Here is a 25,646-nt window from a genome sequence, read left to right as displayed (position 1 = left end):
TAATAACCATATTGTTCTGTATAGATTGTTTTCACTACTGTTATGGATTAAAACCAGAACTTAACCTGCATGATGCAAAAGCTCAGAATGCTGCCACAGCCTGAATTGTCTGAATTGACCCTGAAACATCATCTGTTTAGTGCAATCTGAAAGTCAGAGCTAAGCACAATTTCACATAACATCTACCACATGTCTAAGCAGCTATTTTCTGAAGAACTTGCATTTCCTCAGAAAAACTGTGATTCAAAAGGAAATCAGCACACAGCTTTGCCCATTGGAGCACTAAAGCCAGTACAACACAGTCCAACCAGCTCTTTATTACATAAAATAGTTCCCAGGTATTAAAGAAAAAGCAATCAAGTCCACAAGCCAGCTGCATCTCATTTTTCAGTACCCAGAATATCCAATTTAGTTCTTTACCTTCCATACCAAGTTTATTCCTGTTCTTTGATACATTTTAATATGAATAGTTTAATTCACAGCACCATTTTTAAATTACATACCCAGAAAGCACAAGCCATAAAAGGTTAGGCTGCAAAAGATTTTGACATGCAGTTACTGTTGAATATTATAAGACAGTTGTTTATTTTAAACATTAAAGTGCCAGGTTTATGTACAAACTATTAAAATAGTAAAAATGGTAAACTTAAAACCTGCTAAGAAAGCAGTGAGATCATGTAGCTGCCTCAAGTTTTCTACAGAATATTCAACAAATTTACAACTAAAATTTCTCAACTGTTCCTGCTTATGGTGAGAACAGCAGAAGCCAGGGTCAGTGCCCACAACCTCCCATCTTGCAGAAGTTCCTGTATCTTTCATGGAGTGGAATGGCATGTACTGTAAGATACACCTAAGCATTCTATGCATTAACACCATTGGCAAAGTCTAATTAAAAGGGGTTTTACTGCAGAAGCTACACCAGGCCTTCTAAAGAATACCAACATCACCACACTTCACAAGAGTGGGATTTCAGTACAGGAATCGAGTCACACTGACTCAGCATACTGAGTGTTTCCCTGTAAACAGGGCAGGATGCCCATTAATGCACATGGTCCCAGGTCACTTAAAACTCTGCATCCAGGGTGAAAGAGTTGTCTGTGGGCTTCGACATGACTCCCATCCTCTGATATTCGCCTACTCGCTTCTCAAAGAAATTTGTCTTGCCTTCCAGAGAGATGTTTTCCATGAAGTCAAAAGGATTCTCTGCTTTGTATATCTGAAATACACAGGCAATTCTATAGTCACTGCAGGTGCTCACATTTTGAGTATGCAAGAGCATTAGAGATCAGCTGGAAAGAGTCTAATGGCACCATCAGCAGGCTTACTATGCAGCGAACAAAAAAATCTCTGCCCCAAGCATTCTCTACTCTATTTGTTCCTGTCTCCTTTTAGCTGCAGTAAACAGAAGCACAACTACTAATATAGCTTCCTCCACACCATCCTTTTGTTCTTCCTTCTGTGGGTCTCCAAATAGAACATAACAGCAGGACTGCTAAATCATATTAAAAGTTAAAACAATATTGCTGCAGCCAATTTAGGATTTGGATTTCTGAAGGAAATTAACATTATCTTTTCCCCATGAAATAATCAGTGTATTAGAGCCTTACCTTGTTAAATCCCAGTTCCAACATAAGCCGGTCTGCCACAAACTCGATGTACTGTTTCATTAAAGTGCAGTTCATGCCAATCAGCTTCACAGGCAGTGCCTCCGTCAAGAATTCCTGCAGATAACAAGCATTTTATGTACAGAAACTGGTATTCACTATCATCTAGGTGAATTTTATGCCCAACAGCTCCCCGGCTTTGATTGCAATGAAGCTCCTAAACAAGAGGCAAACAATTACCTGTTCTATGAGAACAGCATTCATAATGATTTCCTTTACTCTCTCCTCTGATGGTTTGTGTATCAAATGCTTGAACATGAGGCAGGCAAAATCACAGTGCAAACCCTGGAAAGAAGTTTCAGAAAATTATTTCAGGAACACTGATTTAAAAGAGCACAAGTGGCATCACCTTTGCCATGCTACTGATCCCTACAGACAACTTTCTGCCTCACCAGAAGGCATCACAAGCAAGTTCTGCCAGTGCGAGGCACAGCAGCTGCGAGCATTGGTGAGAATCCTCCAACTACTTTAAAGAAAGTGAAATGCTAAGTTCATTCATACGCTTATGGCAAGATCTACAATGACACATGTTTACACACTTTAGTGAGCTTTATAGTCTGCCTGTTTCTAAATTTACTCCTGTTTTAAAATATAAGCTCCAATTGAGTATCATTACTTTGAGCTACTGTGGCACATTACCATCTTAACTGCTAGAATTTGACTCATACCTCATCTCTGCTGATGAGTTCATTTGAAAAAGTGAGTCCAGGCATTAATCCTCTTTTCTTCAGCCAAAAAATTGATGCAAAAGAACCAGAAAAGAAGATTCCTTCCACAGCTGCAAAGGCTACTACACGTTCTCCTGTTAAGAGAAGATTCATAGTAGTATCACACAGAAAATTTAACAGGATTGATACACAGAAGTACTTTGCAACTAGACCAGTGAACTGCATCCTGCAAAGCAAATGGAATTGTTTCTGCCTAAGTGTACTATGGCCTGACCTTAAAAATTTTTAAAGATTTCTGATCATTAAACCAAACAGACATGAGAGGAAGTAGGAACTTATCAGAGTAGGTACTAAGTAGCTGAAGCCAAGGCTCCTTCCCCCTGGGTCAACCCCCAGTACTATCCTTTTTCAGATGGCTCACTAGAAAAGAGCAGTCATTTTGGCAGCTGATTTAAGTTAGTGTCTGCTCATCTTTGGCCATGAAAAATGCTTCAAATACTAAAATAATATTTTACTATTTTCAAATAGTAAAATAATCATCTGTACCACCTCACCTTTTGAAGCAAAACATGAGTAGTCACCAAGGCAGAGGAGCTACAGCCTCCAACCAGACATGTCTGCTGGCTATAGATGGCCATGACATGCTACATGCTACATGCTGACATGTAACAGCAATTTAGTTTGATCATATATTCAGGCATGATGATTGCCACATGACCTTATTATTCAAAATGTCAGCACTTTTGCAAAGATTTCCATCATTAGCTCATTTGAAGATGAAAATTACTTGCTTCACATTCAGAATCATACCAGTGTCTTATACTGGAGAGTATATACTCTCCCCTCTGACAGCAGTAATCCCTGTTAACTGTGAAGTCAGGAGAAATGGTGGTTCCTCCATCTTTAGGGAAGGAATTTCACTTTGCTTCCAATACTTGTACTCACCATATGTTGCTTTCTTGTCCCCAATCCAGCACATGGCCCAATCTGCCTTCTTTTTAACACATGGTAGCGTTTCAATAGCATTGAAAAGAAATTCCCTGAGAAATATAAAACTCAGAATGTCAGAACAATCAACAGAATAAGGATTCACTGCCATAAACAGTCTTGATCACTTAAACATGCTCTGCACTTTCATCCTGGTAATTCTCCTTCCCCCTCTTACCTGGCCCCAGTCTAGCTCTGTTGGTTCCAATCAACTACTTTTTCTCCACCTACTCATCACATCAACACCAGTTTACATGAATTCCCATGACAATATCAAGGGGAGAACTGTTTCACCAAGTGCTGTACTTGAAAACAAGGCTTTCCAAACTAGATATTAACCAGGCTCCACTTTAAAGTACAAAGGCACCACACCTCTCATGTAAATAGTTCTTGCTGGAATTAAGCTTCTCAGAGTAGAAATGAGACAGCAAGCTTTCTAAGTAGCAGTAAAACTCACTGTAAAACTTAATATACTCTCTTTATTTGACTGCTCCATCTTTTACACAATGTAATTCCTTTGTTTCACTAATGAGTGATTTCAGTTTCACTCTTCATGTAAGCAAGGTCTTACCTCTCAGAGGAAAACAGATATTGTGAAGTAAAACTGCTCTTAAGCAGCAGTTTTTTATATAAGCAGTATTTTATGTAAGTCTAATTTACATCCTAAAATTAGCATGAAAGTCAGAGAACTGACATGCATTAGTTAAATTCTGAATATTTACTGAGTTTTGAACTTTTCATCATCAAGCAGTACGAACCTCTCTTTAGAATCCTTAATGTAGGTGTCAATAAGGAGACTGTACATTTCTGAATGTATATTTTCCATGGCAATCTGGAAGCCATAGAAACAACGAGCTTCTGTGATTTGCACTTCTTGACTGAACCGCTCCACCTAGAGGAAATAAATAGGCATTTGCAAAAGTGTTTGTGATTTGCAGGTTAGAAGCATTAGTACTGTAAAAACCAGTTATTGATCAGCCCACAAAATCTTATTTGGATTAATTCCAGGTGTGGTTACTAACAGCAATATGCAGTGCAATAGCCCCTCAGTTTCAAGTCATGAGGTGCCTCTTCAGTCCCATGGGAAATGGGAAAACTTCTTAGTATTATTTATCCCCCATTAGGGAGATAACAGAGGAGAACATGGGCTCTGAAACAGCCAAGTGTTACTACAGGACAGCACTCAGCACCCCATAGGGATTGGGCAAACTTGGGGATTACAAAACCGACCCCAATTTGTTAATTAATTTAGGACGGCACTTCATGTTACAATGCTGTAACAATCCATGATCTAGCAAACCAGCTGGATCACTCACAGAAAGCACTGTCCAACATGTGAGTTACCTGGTTATCTGCCCACAGTGATATTTGTGTCAGGACTTTTCACACACTCACCAAGTTCTCGTTGACAATGCCATCACTGGCAGCAAAGAAGGCGAGGACGTGAGAAATGAAGTACTTCTCCTCGGGTTTCAGGGACTCCCAGTGCTGGAGGTCTTTGGAAAGGTCCACCTAAAACATTGCAGGATAAATAAGAACTCCTTGCTCAGATGGGAGGCCCGGCACTGAGCACCGGGGCTGCGGGGGGAGCGGCCGCACGGGGGGCCTTGCCCGCCCAGCCCTCACCTCCTCCGCCGTCCAGAAGGAGGCCTCGGCCTTCTTGTACATCTGCCAGATGTCGTGGTACTGGATGGGGAAGATGACGAAGCGGCGGGGGTTCTCCCGCAGCAGCGGCTCCTCCTCCTCCACGCCCCGCGGCACCTGGAATGGCGGGAGAGCGGCTCGGGCTGCGCTCGGGGGGCTGAGGGGAACGCGGCTTTGGAGGGAAACTGAGTGCGGCAGCTCGGGGGAGACCCCCGTGAGGGAGAAGGGCCGGGGAGGACGGAAAGCCGTCCCTGAGGGAGAGGGGAGCGGGAGGATGGAGAAACCCCCCTGAGGGCGAGGGGCCGGGGTGGTGGGGGGTGATGCAGTGCCCGGCGGGAGCAGCGGGCTCGGTCGGGAGCAAAGAGGAGAGACCACCGATGGGGAGAGAAGAGCGGAGCGGGGGTTGCAGGAACCTCCGGGGAAGAAGACGAGGGCGGGCGCGGTGTCTGGGCACTCTACACTCACCGGATTCCCGTCGCCCTCCAGGAAGATCTTGCGGGCCGTCTTGCTGGCCAGGACCCGGGTGCTGCTGAGCGCGGGAGGCTGCGGGGAGAGAGGGGCAGGGTGAGCGCGCTGCGGCGCTGCCGGGCGGGGGGTGAGAGTGCGGGCGGGCGCTCACCGTGTTCTCCTTGTCGCTCAGCGCCAGGCCCTTCATGGGCGACAGGCTCTTCATAGGAGACTGGCTCTTCTTGGGCGACACCCGGGCTTGGTCGTGGCGGGCGGCGAGCGGGGCGCGGGAGGACAGCATGGCTGAAACGGCGGCAGCAGCAGCGGCGGCAGAAGCGGCAGCGGAATAAGCGGCAGGGAATCAGATCTCCCGCGCCGGCGCTTTATATCCCCTTCGAAGTTGGCGCCAGAATGGGCGGCTGGCCACTCACAGCCCTCGCCCCGCCCACCTCTTCCCGCCCCCGCGCTCCCATTGGCTGGTGCCGCGGGCGGGGCCCCGCCTTCCATTGTGGTGGCGGCGGCGGGAGGAAGAGACCCGCCGTGCGCTTTGGCGCCAGCGGCGCGCGGAAAAGGCGGGAGAGCGCGGGACGTCCCGCCCTCTGCCCCCGCCCCCGCCCAGAGAGGTTCGGGTGTAGTTACGCCTGTTTGGGAAAGATTCGGCTGCGATGGAAAAGTCCAAAATTCGTTTCTGGATACGAGAACGTAACTTGGGTTTGGGGTACAGATCCGGACCTACCCATTCATTTTCACTTTCAACACTGATCCCTGAATTTGGACAGAGATTCCACATTCCTGCATTTAGAGGCGTAAATTGGCTTCCTGGAGAAACTGACTCTGTGTGCTACCCGGTTTCACGTGTTTTAAATAAACAGCACAAGAAAAAGAGAAACCAGGTGTGAAGAGGAGGTTAATATTCATAATTTTTAAAAGTCAGCATTTATTTTTTATTAATTAAATTGTAACGTCCTCTTCCTCATCCAACTTCACAAGGAATCTGCTACTGTAGGTAAAATATTTTCCCTGAAGCAGTTTTAATGAAAGCAGGAGCTCCATGAGACTTGGAGGCTCTTTAGTCACATGGGATACACAATGGCCTAGACTGGTCTCTGTCACCTGAGTGTGTTCTCAGGGACAATGAGTTACATGGCCCAGCATTGCACTGTGCTGGAGAAGAGGCAGGTAGAGAAGGAGAGCAGCAGAACTATATAATGGTACTGTGTTAAATTTACTGCTGTGGATTTGGAAGAAAAACAAGAGTACTCCCCCTCCAGCATCACCTCTGACACTGCAAATTCAATTTGATTATTCATTTTAGCACGTCATTGTCAAAGTCACAAATTTGGCTCTGAGCTCTCCTCAGCTGGGATGTTATCAGAAATGGCCAGCAGAGACATCAGGCTTGTGGTTTTTCTTGGTCCCATTTAGGACATTGGACTGGTGCAGACACCCACCCAGACGTTCTGTGGGACTTTCTGTGCCAAATATTCATCCCAATATACAAACCTAAATATACATCTCCATCCCAGGAGAGTGAGCACCACAAAACCCCATCCTAGTAGGCAGCCTGGACAAGCACAAACATGTTCCTGCTCTGTCCCAGAAAGCTTGTCCCAGAGGCAGGAATACCAGATGTCACTCAAAAGGCTTACCAGTGTCTATGTAACACCCTGTTATCTCCTGCCACCTCTACACTTCTGGGAGGGTTAGCAGAGAGCTAGAGCAGCACCCTCCCCATCCCACCCAAACTCATTTACCCTCCCACCCCAATAAAGAACCCCAAAGCTACCACAAGCCCTGGGCCAAGGGCTGTCACGATAGCTGGGCTATCTCTGCAGTCCAGCTCCTGTTCTCAGAAGCCCATGGCAGGGGATCAAAGCCCTGTCCTGAGGACAATGGCTCTGCAAGGAGAGAAAAGGACCAGGGAGAGCACAGAGAGGGTCTGTGAGGAAGCATGTTGCAACTCTGTGCTGCTGTAGCTGTCACAAAATGGTATTTAGAAATGAGTGTCCATGCTGAATTTTCCTAGTACAGCAGTTTAACGCAATTGCATTTGTTCCTCCTTCATGTACATCCTCCTCCATGATGCAACTGCATTTTAGGATCAGCATTTTCACGGCAGCTTCTTTGGCAGACTTCTTCTGGGTTGAAGGCAGTAGGCTGCTGCTCTGCTGTGAGGTGCCCAGCATCACGCCAGGGTTGTCAGCTAGCTCCTGCCCTCTCTGTGTGAAAGAATGCTCTGCCCTTATGGCTTCTGGCCACTGGTTGTGAGTACTGTGTGTTTGAAAATAAACAGCCCCAGACTTGTATCAGTTTCTCACTCTCTTTGTTTGCAGGAATTCAGACATTCAGAAAGGCAGAAATAAGAGCAGCCCCAGGTGTCTGGGTGAGGCAGGTATGGGATGTTGTGTAACCACCCTGTTCACATCGGTGCCCTCCAGGCCTCCACACTGGGTTCCCAGCATCCAGCTCCACCCAGGCCCTGACATTCTCATCAGCTGCACGTGGAGCTCAGCAACAGCCCCTGCCCCTGATACCTCAGTGCCATCCCACCAGGCACAGCTTACAGCACCCAGACCTCATGTCCCCATCACACATCTGCTTCCTCGGGTTGGCCATTGCTGTGGCTCTCAGCTCACTGACCTGCTGGTAACACTCAGGGCAGGGTTGTCCTTACTCAGAGGATTGGTTTTCTTCCATTTTAATGCAGATTGCCTACAGAACAGATAGACAGTGACTCCAGGTTGCTGGTTACCTCCCACCACTGCAGCAACTGGTCTGATGAAAGTCAGTGAGGAGGACTGATTCATCACTAGCTGAGGACTCAGTGTTTGCTGATGGTTTTCTCCTGATTTGTTTGCATGGTTTCATCCAGCCACATTCAGCCATGCCAAACCCTGACATCCTCACCCACTGCTCACTTTGGTAGGGTTGATATTTGTATGGAGCATCATGCTTGAGGGCCCCTGCTTCGATCTGGGTTGCACATGCAGCACAAAGGAATCTAAGTACCCTAAATATAAGCTGAGGCAAGGTAGGGGAGCAGGAGACACCATCCGCCAGCACCTCTGAGATGGTAAGCAGTGGTCTCAATGGCCTCCACTTTCTCCAGCAGGTTTGGAGGTAGGCCTCAGCATTTCCTCACCCAGCTGTGCTGAGGAGAAGAATGCCCCACATCCCTCCAGAGCTGATCTGAACCATAAGGACTTAGACCAAAACTTAAAAAATCTGAATGAAAAATTTCCCCCGAAAGCTTGACTGACTACCTGTTTAGAGATGGTCACTCTCCACTTATTCCAGAATTTATAACTGCAAAAACTGAACTGCAGGACCAAGGCACTTCAACAGGAATTTCACTGAGAAATCTAGAGCAGAACAAAACAAGTCTTTATTAGCATGATTCTGGCTGGATATCCCATTTGCCAATGCAGTCCATTCATTTGCAGAAGCATCATTAGCCACCTGCTTACTGACAATCAGCCTCTTCAGAGATAACGAGCTGTTGGAAAGCAAAGCTCTCACAGGGTTAAGATCCACAATGTCTTTAATTTTTTTAAAACTGTAGTTCTTGCCTATTCAAGGCCCTTACTCAACATTTACAACTCTCAGGACAAAGTCTGCGTGTAATATATGACCACATGCAGCATTTTAATTGTGTAATTTGACATGTTGCTTCTTTGCTGTTCATGAAACTGGGGCACAGTGCTGCAGATATAGTCCCACAAGTGCCAGGTAGATGATCCAACATTAAAAGACTCTCAAGAGCTGGGAAAATGAAGCTTTCCAAGCAGCTGCACTTGCTGGCTATCAGCAGTCAGTAATATGCAAGAGCACCACTGATTCTGGTGCCTTCCTCAGGATCTGTGAGCACACCGTGGAGCTGGAGTAGCAAGACCCAACACTGCATTCATACCTGTGCTCAACTTTTCCTGGCTGGTGGCACCACCTCCTTGTTTCCTGCTGTAGCAGAAGGCAATGGCTCCAGCCTTTTGGCCCACCATTGACTTGCCTCAAGCAGGTTTTGGTCTAAGCTCCTGTGCTCTGGTCATGGAGACTGTGGCTGATCTCTTGCCACACATGGACATTTACAGGTCCTGGTCTTGCAGCCTGTCCTTACCACAGAACAGGGAACTTTCCTGAGGGTTACATTCCTCAGCACTTACTCATCCAAAACTGCCTGTTGGAGGGTGCAGCCCCAGGTCCTTAATTCCTGGGCAGGCCTGTGTTGTTGTCTGTTTTGAGCAGGGCTGCTGCATGCCAGCATTTCTGGGGCATCTCCTCACTGCTATCCTACACACACAGTGGTCTGAGCCACCCTTTCCCTCGTGGTCCAGAAGACAATCCTGCCATCTTAGCAAGGCAGCCAGGAACCTCCCTGTACTTCCAAATGGGTCCAAGAAAGCCAGCCTCAAACCATGAAAGTCAGTCACTGAGGAGACAAAGGCAAGACTTCAAATCACTTTTCTTAACTGGGTCAGCAGTGGGCAGTTTGGTTATCACCCAAACCTTACTCATTTGCAGGGAATTCCTGTGTATTCTCCATCCCTGCTCTATCTTCTTCCAATGACCTTTTCTTCCCCAGCAGAGACTTCTTTTCCCCCCTAGAAAATGCAGATTATCTTCAACAAAGAAGATGCTTCCCACTACCAGACTTCCTGATGTGTGTTGGCATTCCTATCCTAAGAAACCACCTAACCAAGATTGTTGTGAAAAGACTGAGAAAGGATGCTGCCTCTCACCTTTGGGACAGTACAACATTTTAGTCCTGTTCTGCTCCAGATGCCCAAGACATTTGCACTTTTCCAGCAGGGCAGAGAAAACACGGAGACTTCTCACTGCACATTTTTCTGGTGGCATCTGCCAGACACTTCTCTGCAGACCATGAAAAGGTTCAGTATTTGTCAGGATTCAATTACAATTATGCCAAAGAAGGGACTGGCAAAAGCCAGCTCCTTCCATGCCCTGTTCTGTTGTTCTGACATGGCAATTCATTGTGGGGTCTAGCAGTGACCCCATGGTGACAGGAGAAGGTGCAAGGGACTGCTTACCTGGTCAGTCCCTGTGCACAAACAGGCAGCAGTAGAAAAGGTCCCAAAAACATCCAAGTAAGTGAAAGATGAGTTAGGAATACACCTATAAATGAAGGCAGTAATTGACCCTGGGAATTGTAACCAGGGGAAAAAAAGAGATAAAATGGAAATTAGAAAGCTAGAGAGAGGCAGGTGCCCACAGCACTTAGGGGACCATGAAAACACAGAAAAGTGGGTTTATGTTGCATTTGCATTGAAAAGGATAACCACAGGTAGATAAACTGATGCAGGTCTGACATTAAATAAAATAGAGGCCTTTATGGGAATGTAATGGGGTGTAAGGGGTGACAAAAAAAAGAAGATTGTAATCCATTATCCTTTTGGCAGTACAGTCAGGCTGATTAAAAAAAAACCCTCGCTTTATAAGGGCACATTTGATTCACTGCTTTGTGACACTGAAAGGATTAAAACTGGCTAACTGATTTTAGAAAGTCACGGTAGGAGCATATCATTGCCAGCTCAGCGTCCTGAGGTGGCTGCAAAGTTTTCATGTGGTAGATGTGGTGGGTAGTGGATAAATGTAAAAACAGCCTGTCGCACTCTGCCCTTGGTATTAATGAAGCTAAATGCAGAATCGTGCACTAGGGAAGAAAACTGAAGATCACATTTATGAAATGCTGGGCTGGCCCTGCAGAGAGGAGCTCGTGGGTGATGATCCATAGCAGCTCCATCTGCAGCTTCCCAGGCTAACCCATGGGATGTATCTAAACCAGATACTCTGCTCCATGGACAAAGGGATTGCAGCTGGAGGCAGGACTGCTTCCCTCCTGCATTGTGTGGGACAGGATGCATAGGCAGCCCCAGTGGGGCTCAGCTCGAGATTCAGCCACCCAAAGGCAGGTGTCGACTCATGGGTGGGGTGTGCAGGCGCTGAGGGTACCTGAGACATTATAGAGCATCCTGCCTGACCTCACTGTGCCCCAGGGGCCTTTCAGATCTCCCATGCCACTCCTGCCAGCCACACATCTAGCCCCCCTGGAAACCTCTCAAATGGCACAAATATCCGTATTTAGGCAACCAAGTCAAGCCATGCAATATGAATTGTCTGAATATCTAAATGTGATGTCATTACCTCAGACCAGACCCACTCCCTGTGCCCAGTCCCATCAGCAAAGGGTGGAAAGGATGTTGGCAATGTGGGAGCCATTCAGAAGACAGCTCTAGGGCATGCCAGAGGATTACAAACCTGCCCTGGAGCAAGATGCTGGAGCAAGCTGTCCTGTTCAGTGCTGTGAGAGCAAGCTGGGGAGCAGCCAGGTAAGCACCCCAGCCAAGCATGGCTGTAATCAGCCAGTGGGGAGAAAAGGCATAAGATCTTATGGCTTTGAACAGTCACCAGAACATGGGGTTCAGAGAGAAGGTATTTCCCAGCAGGGATAATTATGCATTGAACAGTTTTCCTGGGCACATGTCAGATTCCTCAATTCTCAGTCATGATTTCAAGACTTCACATGACAGTTTTACTCAGGCACATTATGTGTTGCTCAGCAGTTGCTGTCAAGTTTTGCTGAGCATAAAAGGATTAGGATACATTATTTTATTAGTCCTTTTATCTGGCATCCATCAAGATGCTCTTTCATTGCACAGTAAGCTCAAGGGCATGCCAGGAGCTTCTCCCCAGCTATGCCTGTTGGCACACACAGCTGAAGGAGGGGGAAAAAGAATCTTCAAGATAAAGTTTTAACACTGAATCCATCAATAAATAAATCAATCACTGATATTTTGTTGCAGCAAAACATTCTGGTCTCTTGTAACTCCAGCAGAAAAAAAAACCCAACACTATAAAACAGGAGACAACAGGTCTCTTACCAACAGAGCCCCACCATACCTGCTCCACCACATATTGCCACACCTCCCCCTTGGGGCTTCAGTGACCTACAGCATTTTCAGTGAAGCTGAGACACAAATAATTCCTTTAAAGGATTTAGTATTTCCCATACTCCCTTCCTTTTAAAACTCTTAAACAGATCCACTCCCTCCTCCTTTCCCACACCAGTCCTTGGGGGAAAAGAGGGATTATTTTAATTTTTTTTTACAGATACATTTCTGCAGCTGAATTACTACTGGAAGGAAACTAGGTGTTTCCTTCCTAGCAGGAATTGGGAAAGCTTCCATTTTGTAAGCATCCTAGATCAATCACAGATGGAGACAGCAAAGCATTATATGACCAGTCTTTGCCTAAACTGCATTGCAGAGCTGCATATCCTCTACAATTTTCTACAATAGTTGCCTTCCCTGTGGCTGTCCCCATCTCTTCTTTATTTTTTAGTGTTAGCTTTAGGTTCTCATCTATTCCCTTTTCGCCAGTGCTGACACATTAGTTACTCAGGACAAGGGAAATTTGCACCCTCTTTCCACTGGGGTCCTGCTCCCTCCCCACCTTGGTCTTGAAGCTCATGTCTGAGCTTTCAGTACGAGCTTTCCTCAGCCACTTCCATTCTCATTTTCCACAACTGCCCCAGAACCAGAGCCCAGTTGTCCCAGCTCAGCACAGATCCCAGCTCAAAAGCAGCTTTGGAGAGCAACCTGTACCCCATGCATGACATATCCCTTCCCTGGCCACAGTGCTGACACCCCAGCTACACATCCCTTATGATGAGACCTGATGTCTCCAGCTCCATGCAGTGAAAACCCAGGACATGATCACCTGGGCATGAAGTGTTTCCTAAGGTCACCATCCAGAAAAGGGATCAGACTGCTACACAGCTGCTGTCCTGTCTGTCATCTCTCTGCAGAGCTCATGGATGCTTTGCTGCAAAGTTAATGAACACAAGCACAGAACTCAGGACAGCAAGGCTGCACAGGGGAGAGGAGAGAGGCTGCACAGGATCTGCACTGTTTGGACTTTATAAGCTAGCCCAACAAAGCCAGAATCCTTTTTGCCATTCTCTGGGCACTTCCTGAAGGGGAACGAGACTTCACACAGATAAGCAGACCAGACACACACAAGGTGGGGAGTAGAAGAGACCAGAGCTCCCCTCCTTCTTCCTTCTGGTCTTCCTTAAATTCATGCACTCTGGTGCCTTTTTTTTCAGAAATAACATTAAAATGGCCCAAGCTACAGCCAGCAGCTGCCCTGCCCTGAGCAGAACACCCTCTCCCTATCTTTTGCTGGCAGTTATCAAAACACTTTGCAAAGGAAATGCTAAAGATGGAGATAAGCACTGGGTTGAATTCACCCCCCACTATATTCAAGTTCCCATTCTCTGTATCACCTCCTCCTCTTTCCCCAGCTGACAGGCCAATAATCTTAAAACCCAAAGAAAGTTGTGCCACTGGAAGAAAGCAGTTTGCAAGCCAAGCTGAGCAGACATCAGCCATGCAGCCTGGAAACAGGCACTGCAGGACTGCTTCCATCACACTGCTTCTACAAAACAACTCTCAATACCCTGTAAATAATCCACAGCAATTAAAACTCTTAAAACTAAAACCTTAAAACTCTCAGAAAGTTGTGCCATGGGAAGAAAGCAGAAGGAACAAAGGTCATCACTGTTTTCCAAGGTCCCTCTCATCACCAGGAATCAGTTAACCACCAAAAAATTATTATTTAATAGGCATTTAAATGATGAGAGGAATGATCATCAGATGAGAGCCAAGAGCAGGCCCTTGATGTCTCCAACAGTAGTGCTAGTGATTAGGTAAAATACACTTTAACTTGTGGCCAAGCATTTCCTGCTCCCACCGTTGCAGGAAAACATGCCTTTTCCCAATGCCTTTTCCCAGTATGCTCACACTGGTTTCATATGGAAGCACTAATGGAAGATGTCAGAGATTGTGAGGAACATAGACCCACAACTGCTTCATTTTTCACAGCAGTCTTACTGATTGCAGCCACAAATCATGCAAAGTTTCGTTAAATAGGGAGGAAAGCTGTATTGAGCTTGCCTGGCAAGCACAGGAGGAGTAAGCATGGCTCAGAAGTTTATTACCTCTCAGTGGGGCTAAGCTGGCTCTGCTCCTATTGACTGCGGAGACAGGTGAGCAGCTATCATCTGCTCTGATGAGGCTGAAGAGAAATAGAGCAAAACCAGACAGATTTAGCAACAGGGCATTTATACAAGTACCACCACCCTGCTGTCAAACCAAAAAAAGCATTTGGCTGCCTGCCTTGACCGTGGTCCAGGCCTCCAGGGGCACAGCACAGCCACCAACACCTCCCTCCACAGCTCTTACTCAGCCTCCAGAATCAGCTGGGGCTTTTCATTCTAATTTCATGGTGTGAGCCTAGACTTCACTGGGTGAAGTACATTCCCCCTGCAATCTACCGCTTGGCAAGTGGAGGTGAGAGGTGGGAACAAAGCATTGCTAACTTCCAGAGGTGGTGAGGCGAGATGTGAGAAAATGCTGCAAAGCACCAGCCCTCTGGCTATTAACTACTCTGAGCCAACTAAATTTAGGGCAGGGGCTAAAACCAGCCCTGCCTGTTGCTGCTGAGGCAGGAGGAGGCACATCCCCACTGCAGCAGGTACACAGTGATGCTCTGCTTACACACAGCCTGTGCGTGCAACACAATGAAACCCACGCTGGGAGCAGAAGGCAGGCTGCAAACCTCTGAACTCCTTCTGAAGTTCTGAACTCCACATGCCAGGCAGTGGCATGTCCCATGGGCTGGGAATTCTGTACCCAGCACAGAAGCAGCAGCCAGCCCCTCAGTGGGTCTGGCATAGCTCTCCGGCTGGCAAGGCTGAGGAGCGACCTTTCAAACTGAAAATCTCATCCTTGGTCTCCTGCCACTCCCCAGGCTGCAACCACAGCATCCTCAGGGGTTACAAGTAGCACAGAAGGGAACAGCCTTCAAAACTGGGTGGCCACAGCCAAATCACCCAACAAAAGCAGTCAAATCACCATCCAGTGGTGTTAACTGCCAAGGGATCAGGACCTGGCAGGGAGGACAGAGTCATGCAAAAGGAAATGCTGCTGAACTGGTCAACTGTCTCCATCCCCACTTTTGAGCTCCTGGACCTGATCCAGGCTGTGTGTCTGGGACAGTGCTGGGCAAGAGACACCCTGGGTACCATCACTGACATGTCTTGGTGGTAAGCAGTGGGTTTCCCAGACATGCACCACTGTCACTGTCAGGTTTTCATCCTCCCTCCGTGCCTGCTATTGACTGAAGCAGTAGCACATTTCCATGTACATCTGTGTTTTGAACTGTGCAGTGTCAGAGATGAAAGCACTGCTGACTGCATGCCTGGGGTCTGCTCCTAACTCCAAAAGGTGGCACATTAGATGCTTATGTTTGAGAGGTGCTCATAAAAATCACCACCTACTGAGGTAACAGAAAACAGTGACTTCTGTCACCAAATTGTACAAATGTTTCCCTGCCCTGTGTTACCTTCTTTCACAGGCTCCCTTCAGTGACATTTTATGAGCATATTTTTGGGCAGCTTCTCACTGTTAGCTCAAGCCAGTTCAATTTCTTATAACATTGTACAACCAGTTAGGGTTGTTTTACATTTAGCATTGTGAGACAAAAAAAGACTCCTGACAGTTTGGGTTTAGCAAAAGAAACAAACATGGTGAAGTTGGGGGATTTTGTTTGATTTCTTGGACCTAAAGCCAAATTAGTCTCTAGGCAGTGAGCTAGAAAAAAAACCCATGTTTCTAATCCAGAAAAGCTCCCTGGTCTGTATTAAGCATTAAATGGCTGATTTATTTACCAGGGGGGAGGTGGAGGGTTTTTCACTCACAATCCTTTCAAGATGATTATAATTCTACTTAAAATGCCTTCCAATGTCTGCTTTTGAGGCCAATCCATGTTAAACAAGAGCTGGGAGAAAGTTCTCTCTGGTGAGCTAACAGAAGCTTCATTTCAAACTCAAATAACCTCTTTATGGGAAGCTCTTCTGGAAACAGGATAAAGCAAACATTGGTGGAAAAAAAAGGAAAGAAATCTTTTCTTCCTTCTTCTCAAATCAGACCTCTGCAGCTACAGTTACAGTTGTGAAGAGTCCTTCTTTGTGATCCTCCTTAGCTCAGACCATGTGCAAATCCTAAGCCTATGTGCATTTATTAGCAGGCTCAGGTATTTAAGGGTTAAAAGGCTCACTTATGATAAAACGAAAATTAAGTACATTGAGATTGTAAGAGAGCAACAGCTTGCTTAGAAATGCCTGGACCCAGCAGTAAAAGCTAACAGGAAAAAGACATCATACAACTATTTTAAAACATCAGACTTTTTCTTTTCCCCATTTTTAAAATGAAACTAGATGAAAAGAAATTGAAATATTCAGGGAGATGCCTGTCAGTGCCAGCTTATGTTTGTGATATAATGTAGATTCCCAAGATGTTGTTTCAGTATGATTAATAGTATTTAAAATAAAGTCTATGAAATAGCCACATCAGAAATTCATATAGAAATCTGAATATTACCAAAAAAGCTTAGGAAAGCTAAATAACAAATCAAAGGCCTGAGAATTTCTCATGTCTCACCAGGTGATAGAAATTTAGTTCTCCAGTTATTGAGTCCAACTTTAAAAAGGTCTTTGTTCCCCTTATGTCTTAAATGACAATTTAAGGATACATCTGTAAAAGCAGCACGCTCTAAAAGTCATTGCTTGACTTTTCTAGCTAATAAAACCAGGGTAACTTTGGTACAATATTAAATCAGTCAGTGTTAATGGATTACAGGGTTTTAAGCAATTCCACTGCAGAGGCATCCAAAGCACTGCAGGAATGTGGTGGCATTCCCCTGCACTGACCTGCAGGTTTCAGTCCAGGAGTTCTCCATCTCAGTAGGTGGTAGATCATTCAGATTATGGCCTGTTTGGTTTGCTCATGCCATGGAGAGCTAGAAATGCTGCAAAAAACAGGCAGAGACAGTGACTGAGGCTGTTTCTCTTAGCCCCAGTGTCCAGCTGCTGTACTGGGGCAGGGCACTCCATGCTAGTCACACCAGAGTGACCCACGGATGAAAAGGCTCCTCTCAGATGGGTGCAGGAGGCATCACCACTCAGACACAGAGGGATGGACACAAGTGCACAGGAGGGCCTGGTGCCTGGCACATTCTGCCTGTACTTTGTGAGCATGGTCCAGCATGTGGATGCATCCCCCAAACACTAGTGTTGGGGTGTGGACATCTCTCAGACCACTGAGTGGCCAAGAGCTGCACAACTTAAACCCTGCCTTCAGTGGGCACAGCACGACCTACTCTGCTGGGTGCTGAGTGTAGGTACAAGGAGCACATACCTGAAAAAAAGAAAGATAAATTCAGTCACAGAGCAGGTTAACAGTGGAATGAAGAATAAAATAATGATCTTCTCACTCCAAGGCAGAGACCTGCTGCCAATGGTTCCCATTGTATGTTTTCCACAGACCCCAAGAGCCTTCATACTATTTCAACAGATCTTCAAAAATCAGCTAAACGTATTGCCACAACAGGCTGAGGCTCACACCTCTAAGACAAGCATCCTTTGGGGACCCCTCACCTCAAAAGGGAACGCAGAAATCTGCTGCGTCCAACCCAACAGCTTCTGAGCCACTGCCAAGTGTTGAGTAAAGGCTCTTTATGATGCTGTGGATTGACTCCACTAAAGGCAGCATGGCATTACATGCTGCCTTATGGGAAATGAGCCACCATCAGCACAAAGGGAGTCCAGCTCAAGGTTTTATAGCACACAATTTATTATTTCCATCCTTATTACACCAAGATGTCAAACAAGATCCTGAAGATGCAACGGCAGCAGTTAGCATGCTAATGGCTACACTCATTTTCAGCACCCTACAAACCACTCAGACTGGGAAAGAAATTGCAGCCTGCCTTGGCATTAGCACTTTGCAATTAAATCTTCACCTTTCCATCTCTTGCTTGGAGCACTGTCTTGCTAGAAATAGTGGAGCCATACCTGGCTTCCCACTTTTCTCACATCTTTATTATTCCAGCAGGCTGGGGCCACTTGGTTTGTGAGGGACAGCAATTCATAAACCCTTGCCTTGCTCTGGAAAGCTATTTCATGATAGCACAAAACCCACACCGACACTGCTCTGTTATACACAGGCTTTGGAAGATTTGCATTTAAATCCATTAATTTAGAGGATACACAATTACTCCGCCTGTAACTGCACCTCAGTGAGTGGTCCTGCAGCAACACCGTGGACTTTCACTAACAATCATCACTCTGGGCCTCCATAAGGCACAACATGATGTCTCTTCAGTCAGTTGTGCAGCACATTGCCACAAAGGAAAGTGAAGGCAGCCTCTTCCACAGCCTTTGTTACTGCAGCTGTAAAAGAAAAAAACAAACCAAAAAAAAAAACCCCAAACAACCAAACCCACAGAAAACTTTTAATAAATAACTTCTAAACCAAGCCCTACTCACATTAGCAGGAGATTGAGCATTAAGTTCCCTTGGGGATGAGGGAAATGTTTATACCAGCAAACAGAGCATCTCTGCACTCTCCGCTTTGCCCTTACAGAGAAGAGGTAACCACATCCACCCCAAGAGGGGCAGGAAAACTTCATTAACTGATGGTTACACAACACTTTCACAAGGAAGCCATGTGTTTACAGTTTCATTTTGTCATGATTAGGGTCAAATACTACAGGAGTGTCTCCAGGATTTTAATAACCAATTTGTGTAGGGGGCATTTCACAAAACTCAGCAAAAAAATTCCTTGCTATTAAGCAATCTGTTATTCCCACATAAGTACACTCATGTCTTACAGATGCCCTGACATGTCTCAGAAGAAGCAGGTAGTAGGCAAAAGTTTCACTTGCTCATGACTCAATGACATTAAACCAACTTGCTTTAACTGTCTCTGATGCAGGGAGCACTATTTATCCCACTGATAAAAAAAAAATTTTAAAAAGTTTTGCCTTCATTGAAAACAATCCTAGTTCAGGTGGCTATCTGAACACAAGAGTGGTGCAAAGGCAGGTGAGTTGGTGTCCTCTGGGCTAAATACAATATATTTTTCAGGACCAGTCAACAGAGGTGCCAAAGCTGTGTTATTCTTTGTGAGACCTGAGCTATGACGTCGCTGCAATGTGTCACTGACCCCAGGGCAAGGCACTGGTCTCTCTTGGGCCCAAGGCACCTGAGCAGATGTGACAGTGAGCTTCCATATGGTCTGTTAATGAAGAGCATTAAAGGCCCTCAGCAGATACATGCTTTGAGATCTCCTGGACAAAACCATGTTTCCATTTGATCACTGTCAGATGGTATTTGAGTGCTAAAAACCTAGAAATACCTGAGGCATTTGACTTCCTTCTTCTGGGAATTTCACCTTGTGTTTTGAAAACGCAGACTTGACTGCATGCCCTGCTGAAGTGTTGCTGACATTTCATGACATCCTGGAGCTGGCTAAACAGGGGCAAGAGCCCTAGAGGAAGAAAAGGAAATATTTTTGCAAAGATGATGTCCAAGTGGTATTGTACATGGATATTTAAAATCAAGGGTATAAAGGGTTATTTAAGGTCATGACTGAGGTCATGGTAATTAACAGTTCAAGCCTACAGAAAATCAGAATAATGGCAGAAGAAATTCACATGTGAGATTAAAGGTAATGAGTACATCATGTGACAGATCCCATAATTTTGTTTGGAATTATTTTTCTATGCAGAGCATCTCTCCTTCCCATGGTCTGCCCCCATACAGCACTCTCATTTCCCCCATTCTGCTTGGGTTTTCAATCTTCAGCCACACATAGGTGACAAATCCACTAAGTCCATAATTTACACACATGTATATCTACCTCCAATTTTCCATCAGCTCCACAGAAGATTCAGAAGGCCTGTCTGTGCATGTAAATAGGCTTGAGCAGGGCTTGTCTATGACCAGGGGCCACCTGACACAGCCTGGCCACCTCTCTACAGCTCCATTTTCTTCACACCAGAGGGAAGGGTGGAAGCTGAGCTTCTACCCACACCAGAGCTGAGGGTATAAAGTTGACCTCCCCAGCACCTGTGGAAGCCAAGGAAAGGATGGGCATTTTGGGAGAATAACTGATGGATGTGGTCACACAGCTTAGTATTGGGAAAAATCCTGAGCAAAGAACCTGAGCATCTCAGTAGAGTCTGTGGGAAGGGTGAAAAAGGCAACATCACCATTGAGCTCAGTTGTTTCCACTGGTCAGGAGCTGGGCTGTGTGCTGTTTTCCCCCTGTGCAGACAGGCTGCATGCACATTAGCAAAAATACACCTTCCTCTCCAGGTGGAATTCGATTGCCCAAGCAATCCCAGAGTTGGACTTGGTAATCCTCATTGGTCCTTTGCAACTTGAGATATTCTGATTCCAGTCATGGGCTGGTGTCAGTGCTCTACTCAATCACAACATTCATGACTCATCTCAGAAGGGCTCAGCAGCAGCACAAGAGGCAACAGCCACACAATGGAACAAGGGAAATGAGTTTTTACTGTGAATGTAGTCAGGCAAGCTTCCCAGAGAGGATGTGGAGTCTCCATCTTTGGAGATACTTAAAAGTGGACAAGACCCTGAGCAGCCTGATCTGGCTGGCCCTGCATTGAGCAGAAGGTTGGACCAGAGACCTTCAAGGGGTGACATCTCTAGGATATCTCAAATGGTTCTATTTTCCCATGTGGAGATTCAGTTTGCTGGAGTCTCTGCTCCTCCATGAGCTGGAAAAGAAAAAATCTTCATTGCCAGCAGTACCAATCTCCATTCCCAGTGATGCTACTCCGTGTTTGCAGATTTGCCTCTCAGAAGAGATGCAGTCACTGAGTTTACAATACCCAAACCCTTGGATCTGTGACCCATATTTCTGGGGAGTTCAAGGGAACAATCCTGTGTCTTCTCCTTCCTCTTTTTAATTCCCAGCAGCACGAAGGTGAAGACAATGCAAATCCCTGGGCTCCCATACCTCAGGCCTGCCTTCTGGAAAAGCACAGCTTGACATTTTTAACTACATGCTGAAAGGTACATTGTACATTACCTACATGCTGTACAGGTAAACTTTTTATAAAGGAAATGCTTTTTAAAAACTTCCTTGCCACTAATCCCTTCAGATGTGAAATACCAAAAATTGTACAAGTTCTTTCAACTACAAGAATGCAAAGGCTTCCTCTGAGGTAAAAGCACACAATTTTGCACATTACAGACAGGGTACATGAAAGGAAGGTCTCTTCACAAGTGATCTGATCCTGTTGACTCCACCCTTTGCAGATAAATCCCTGGGAAGTCCTGCCCTGCCTCTCCCTCAGGCCACCCAGCTCTGGTCCCACCGCCACATCATCCAGGAGATGGAAATGCTCTATCACAAGGCCAGCTTCAGAGATCTTTGTAACAAACCCGCCTTGTCTCTTGGGCTGGTTAGGAGACACAAGTTTGCTAGACCAGGATAGGTCATGCATACCATGGAGGAACAGAGCAGGATCCCAGTACAGCCATCAGCAAGTTATTGCATGGCCTGCGCCATAAAACCCGACACCCAAGTGCATGTCTTTATCCCAGGTCATCTGTGAGGCGTGGATGTAGGTCAAGCCTGAAGTGGGATAAGGGCAGAGGGACTGCCAGCACAGCTCAGCTGTCAGGGGACAACCCTGCTAGCTCCCATAACTCAGATATGTGTCTGAATACCAGGTCAGTTTTATTACTTGCTGGTAAGGCATTAACCTCAGCTATTTTCTTCCTCTGTGCAAGTTAAATCTGTTTGCATCTGTATTTGGTGGTCCCTCTCTATCAGGCTTCCTTGGCTCTGTAGAGCAGAGTATTTATTTACTAACAGGAGTCCCAGTTTGGTGGTGACAAAGGCTGCAGAGCTGGAGGTCAACCAACCTAACAGTGTCTCAAGTCACAGTAATTTACATTTGTCCTTGACCCCCCACTGCCTCTCCTGCAGCACTCCAGGCTCTCAGGCTGGAACAGAAAGCAAAGGTGCAGGTGTCAGAGAAAAGGTGTGCCCGGTCAGGGACATCTGCAATAGCCCAGCTTGGCAAAGGGGACCAACAGCAATGCCAGATGTCACTGCCTTTTGATCTCTGGACAAAGCATGACCAGGCTGCAGCATGTCTGTGCTGGGCAGGCAGCCAGCAAAGTGCTCTTTGCCTTCTTCCAGGCTGGGATAGAGCAAAAGCCACAGGAGAACTGGGTGCTATCCAGGCACCAAAGCAGTTTCTGCCATACAAAGCCAGGCCTGTCACCTGCCTGCTTCCCTGCACTCTGCCTGGTGTCACCCCAGGCTTGTGCACGTCTGCTGAGGTCCAAGCCCAGCAGCACCTGTAACTGCCAAAGTCTGGGATTTAGTGCTACAGCTGAAATCCTGTAGCCCACCAAACACTGGGAGTGTCAGCCTGTCCAAGGTCAGCCAGTCTTCAGAAACTTCAGCCCTGGCCTCACTGAGGATGAGAAAAAATCTTCACAAAACTGGAACAAGAACAAAGTTTCTGCAGGAAGGGAAGGTTCATCTCTTGCTGATTAGCTTCACACACCCACAGGATCTCTGCAGAGCTCTCCTGCTTCCCTACGCCCTTGTGTTTACCCAACAGAGTCAGAAGCAGCCATCTCTAAGGGCCACCCACAAAGTCCCACAAAGAGAGGAGGACAAAGAGAGAAGAGGAGGACAAAGAGAGAAGGACATGACCAGGGAGCCACAGCAGGAAGTCCAGGAGGGCTCTCTGCAAGAAAGCAGTCCACTGGGGACGGAGCAGGGGTGTGGAGTCCACAGGGCATCCCTGTTTGGAGACATGCTGGGGTTGGGAGTCATGGTGGGAAAGGACAGGAGGAAGAGGAAGACAGGATTGAAACAAGAAAGCTGGGACAAACGCAAAGGGGCTGAGGGAAGCCAGGGGCAGCATTTATGCTGCTGATCATGCGAGGACACCGGGCAGACTGCTTGAGTTGTCCCCACTTTGGTAACTGCATCCATACTGCGCTCACTGACTGGAATTTGCAGCTTGAGTTGTAAGTCACTGGTGGCAACACAGCACTACCAGGTGGACACCAGCTCATCTGCATGGTGCTGTGTCTCATCTGCTGTGGAGTTCTCCCACCACTGCAGGTGATGTGATTTGGGCCTTTTTCCTCATGTGGCCATAGTCTGAGCCTCACAGAGGGACTCAAAAGAAAGAGCTGTCTTATGAGCATGCAAGTTGCTCACACAGGATGTACCATCACACTCCAGCTGTGGCACAGCTGCCTCTCCAGTGTGCAGAGACGCTGGGGCAGGGGCTGGCTGCTGCTGGAAGCACACCCATGGCCTGAGCCCTCCGTGCTCCCAAAGGAAAGACTGCAGGAAGACAGCGTGGTGAGAGACACAAAAGGCAACTCTTTGCTGGGATGGGTCTTTCTTCTTGTGTTTTTGAACAAAGCAGAGCCCTTCCCTTGAAATGTGGGAAGCAGGGAGAACAGAAGTGTTTACTGGCAATGCTTAGGTTGCAGTAAAATCCAAGATGTGTTGAAAGGACGCTCCTAAAAACTATGCTTTTATATTTAAACATCTGTTCTCAGCAGGTTTTTTGTGAATTAGATGAGTCAAACTCCAGCCCTGGGCCAAAGCCCAGCTCCATTAATTACACAGGGGCAACCTCCCTCCCTCCTCCAGCTGTGGTTTCCCCACTGCATCCTGGCCCTATGCTGCTGAAGGATGGCTCTTCAGCCAGGGAATTGGTCTCCCCTGCTGCAAAGCACTCATCTTTCCAGCTCACCTCAGCCAGGAAAGGTATGTTCAGCATGAGGCAGCACCTTGAGCAGCAGCAGAAATGAAGCAGGTTTAGAAACATTAACTCTTGACCATCACCTTCCAACTCAGCCTCTTGGACCTTTCCTCTCTGCATCTCAATGGCCTCTCTCTTGCAGTCATTTTTCTCTGGAGAACTTGTGGAGGCAAAGCCAATTTCCTCCTCCTACTCCTGCTTTGGATCCCCAGGCAGACAACCCTGGCTCTGTGCTTTCTTCTCAAGCCCAGCTTTTTCTATGCTCTGAATTTCACAGCACATCAAGTCAGGATGTGGTTCAGAGCCACCAGACATAAGGTCTCTGCATCAAAGCAAATACCTGAAGAACCGTCAACATTAGAAATAAATTTTGCAGAAGGTTTTGGGTCAGAACTGTAGAAAAACTGAAGATGTTGTCTGGGAAAATGCTTGGAAAACCAAGTGATGGATGCTGGCTCTGCCTTGAGCAAGGTACACATTGCCTTTGCTACAGACAAGTTAATGTTAGAAAGGCAGATTAATATCTAAACTTGGTCACTGAAGGGTAACACCAATCCAGAAATTTGCAGTGGGGAAGATGAAGGTTTTCCTGTTTGTTCTGTGGAGACCAAATCTTACCATTTTCTTCTTAGAGCATGGCAAAACTGTCTAAGCTAGTTTGAAACCTAAACAACCTTCTGATGGACATTCACTGGGCTTCTAACAAATCCACAGTGAAAATCTGTACCAAGATGTCCAGACTCTCTTCAAATGCGCCATGGTGTCCTCATGGTGTAATGCAGGAGTGTCCAGGTCCTGACAGTGGTCAGCCAGCATCCAAGCTATTGAGGAGGACAGCCAGGAAGAGGCAGCATCTCCCCATGCTACATTCCAGGGAAGTGGATACCCTCTGAGGGATGCCAGGGAAGCATGGGAGAAATCACCCTTTCAGTCAGCAAACAAGGGGGAGAGATATGTATTTTAACTTTCAATTTTAATCCTTTTTGTGGTTATTACAGATGACCACAAAAAAAACCTCATAGTTTTCCAGAACTGTTATGACAAGGGACTGTATCTATCTCTGTTGAAGACCTGCTGAAAACACAGCAAGTATTAGGAAAGGAAACAAAATCTAAACACATGTGCTGTGGTATTTATTGTTACAAGATCAACTCCTTCAGTGAACTAACTGCAAACAGCCTAGAAAATTTCTGGTGGGAACAAAAGCCTGGAAAAACGCAGCTCTCCAGGTTCTGTTTTGGTTATTGTGTCAGAGGGAGCCTGTTATTTTACCCAGCAAGGAAACTCTTCATGTGTTTGGCTCGCTGGTGCTCCCATCATAACTCCTGGTAGTGCTGCAGCTGCCAGGGTGAACAGCAACACAGCCCAGCACAACATCCCTCCCAAATGCTGGTGCTGAGACCTTCTCAGGGTGTTTTCCCTGCCAGGGGAATATGTCTGTGGGGCACAGGGTGTGTTCATGTCTGTCTTCCATCCTCCCCATCCCTGCCTTTTACCAATGCTGCTGAGTGCTAGGGATGGGTTGGACTGGGCTGGGCTG

The 25,646-nt window shown here is 46.5% G+C and overlaps 1 protein-coding gene across 1 annotated transcript; it reads right to left on the bottom strand.

Moving 5' to 3' along the window:
* Positions 1-300: 300 nt before the first annotated feature.
* Positions 301-5,848, bottom strand: RRM2 (ribonucleotide reductase regulatory subunit M2). The gene is made up of 10 exons (XM_085056846.1): positions 5,583-5,848; positions 5,429-5,506; positions 4,946-5,080; positions 4,715-4,831; positions 4,078-4,211; positions 3,278-3,372; positions 2,333-2,466; positions 1,845-1,949; positions 1,608-1,721; positions 301-1,216 (listed from the first exon to the last, which is right to left on the bottom strand). The coding sequence occupies exons 1-10, from the start codon at positions 5,709-5,711 to the stop codon at positions 1,064-1,066; spliced, it is 1,194 nt and encodes a 397-aa protein (XP_084912972.1). The 5' UTR covers positions 5,712-5,848; the 3' UTR covers positions 301-1,063.
* Positions 5,849-25,646: the final 19,798 nt, after the last annotated feature.

Source organism: Lichenostomus cassidix, chromosome 3 (genome assembly GCF_008360975.1).
Source record: "Lichenostomus cassidix isolate B80296 chromosome 3, HeHo_3.0, whole genome shotgun sequence".
NCBI lineage: Eukaryota > Metazoa > Chordata > Aves > Passeriformes > Meliphagidae > Lichenostomus > Lichenostomus cassidix.
Note: the sequence above shows the minus strand (reverse complement) of the source record. Positions and strands in the feature narration are given on the sequence as shown.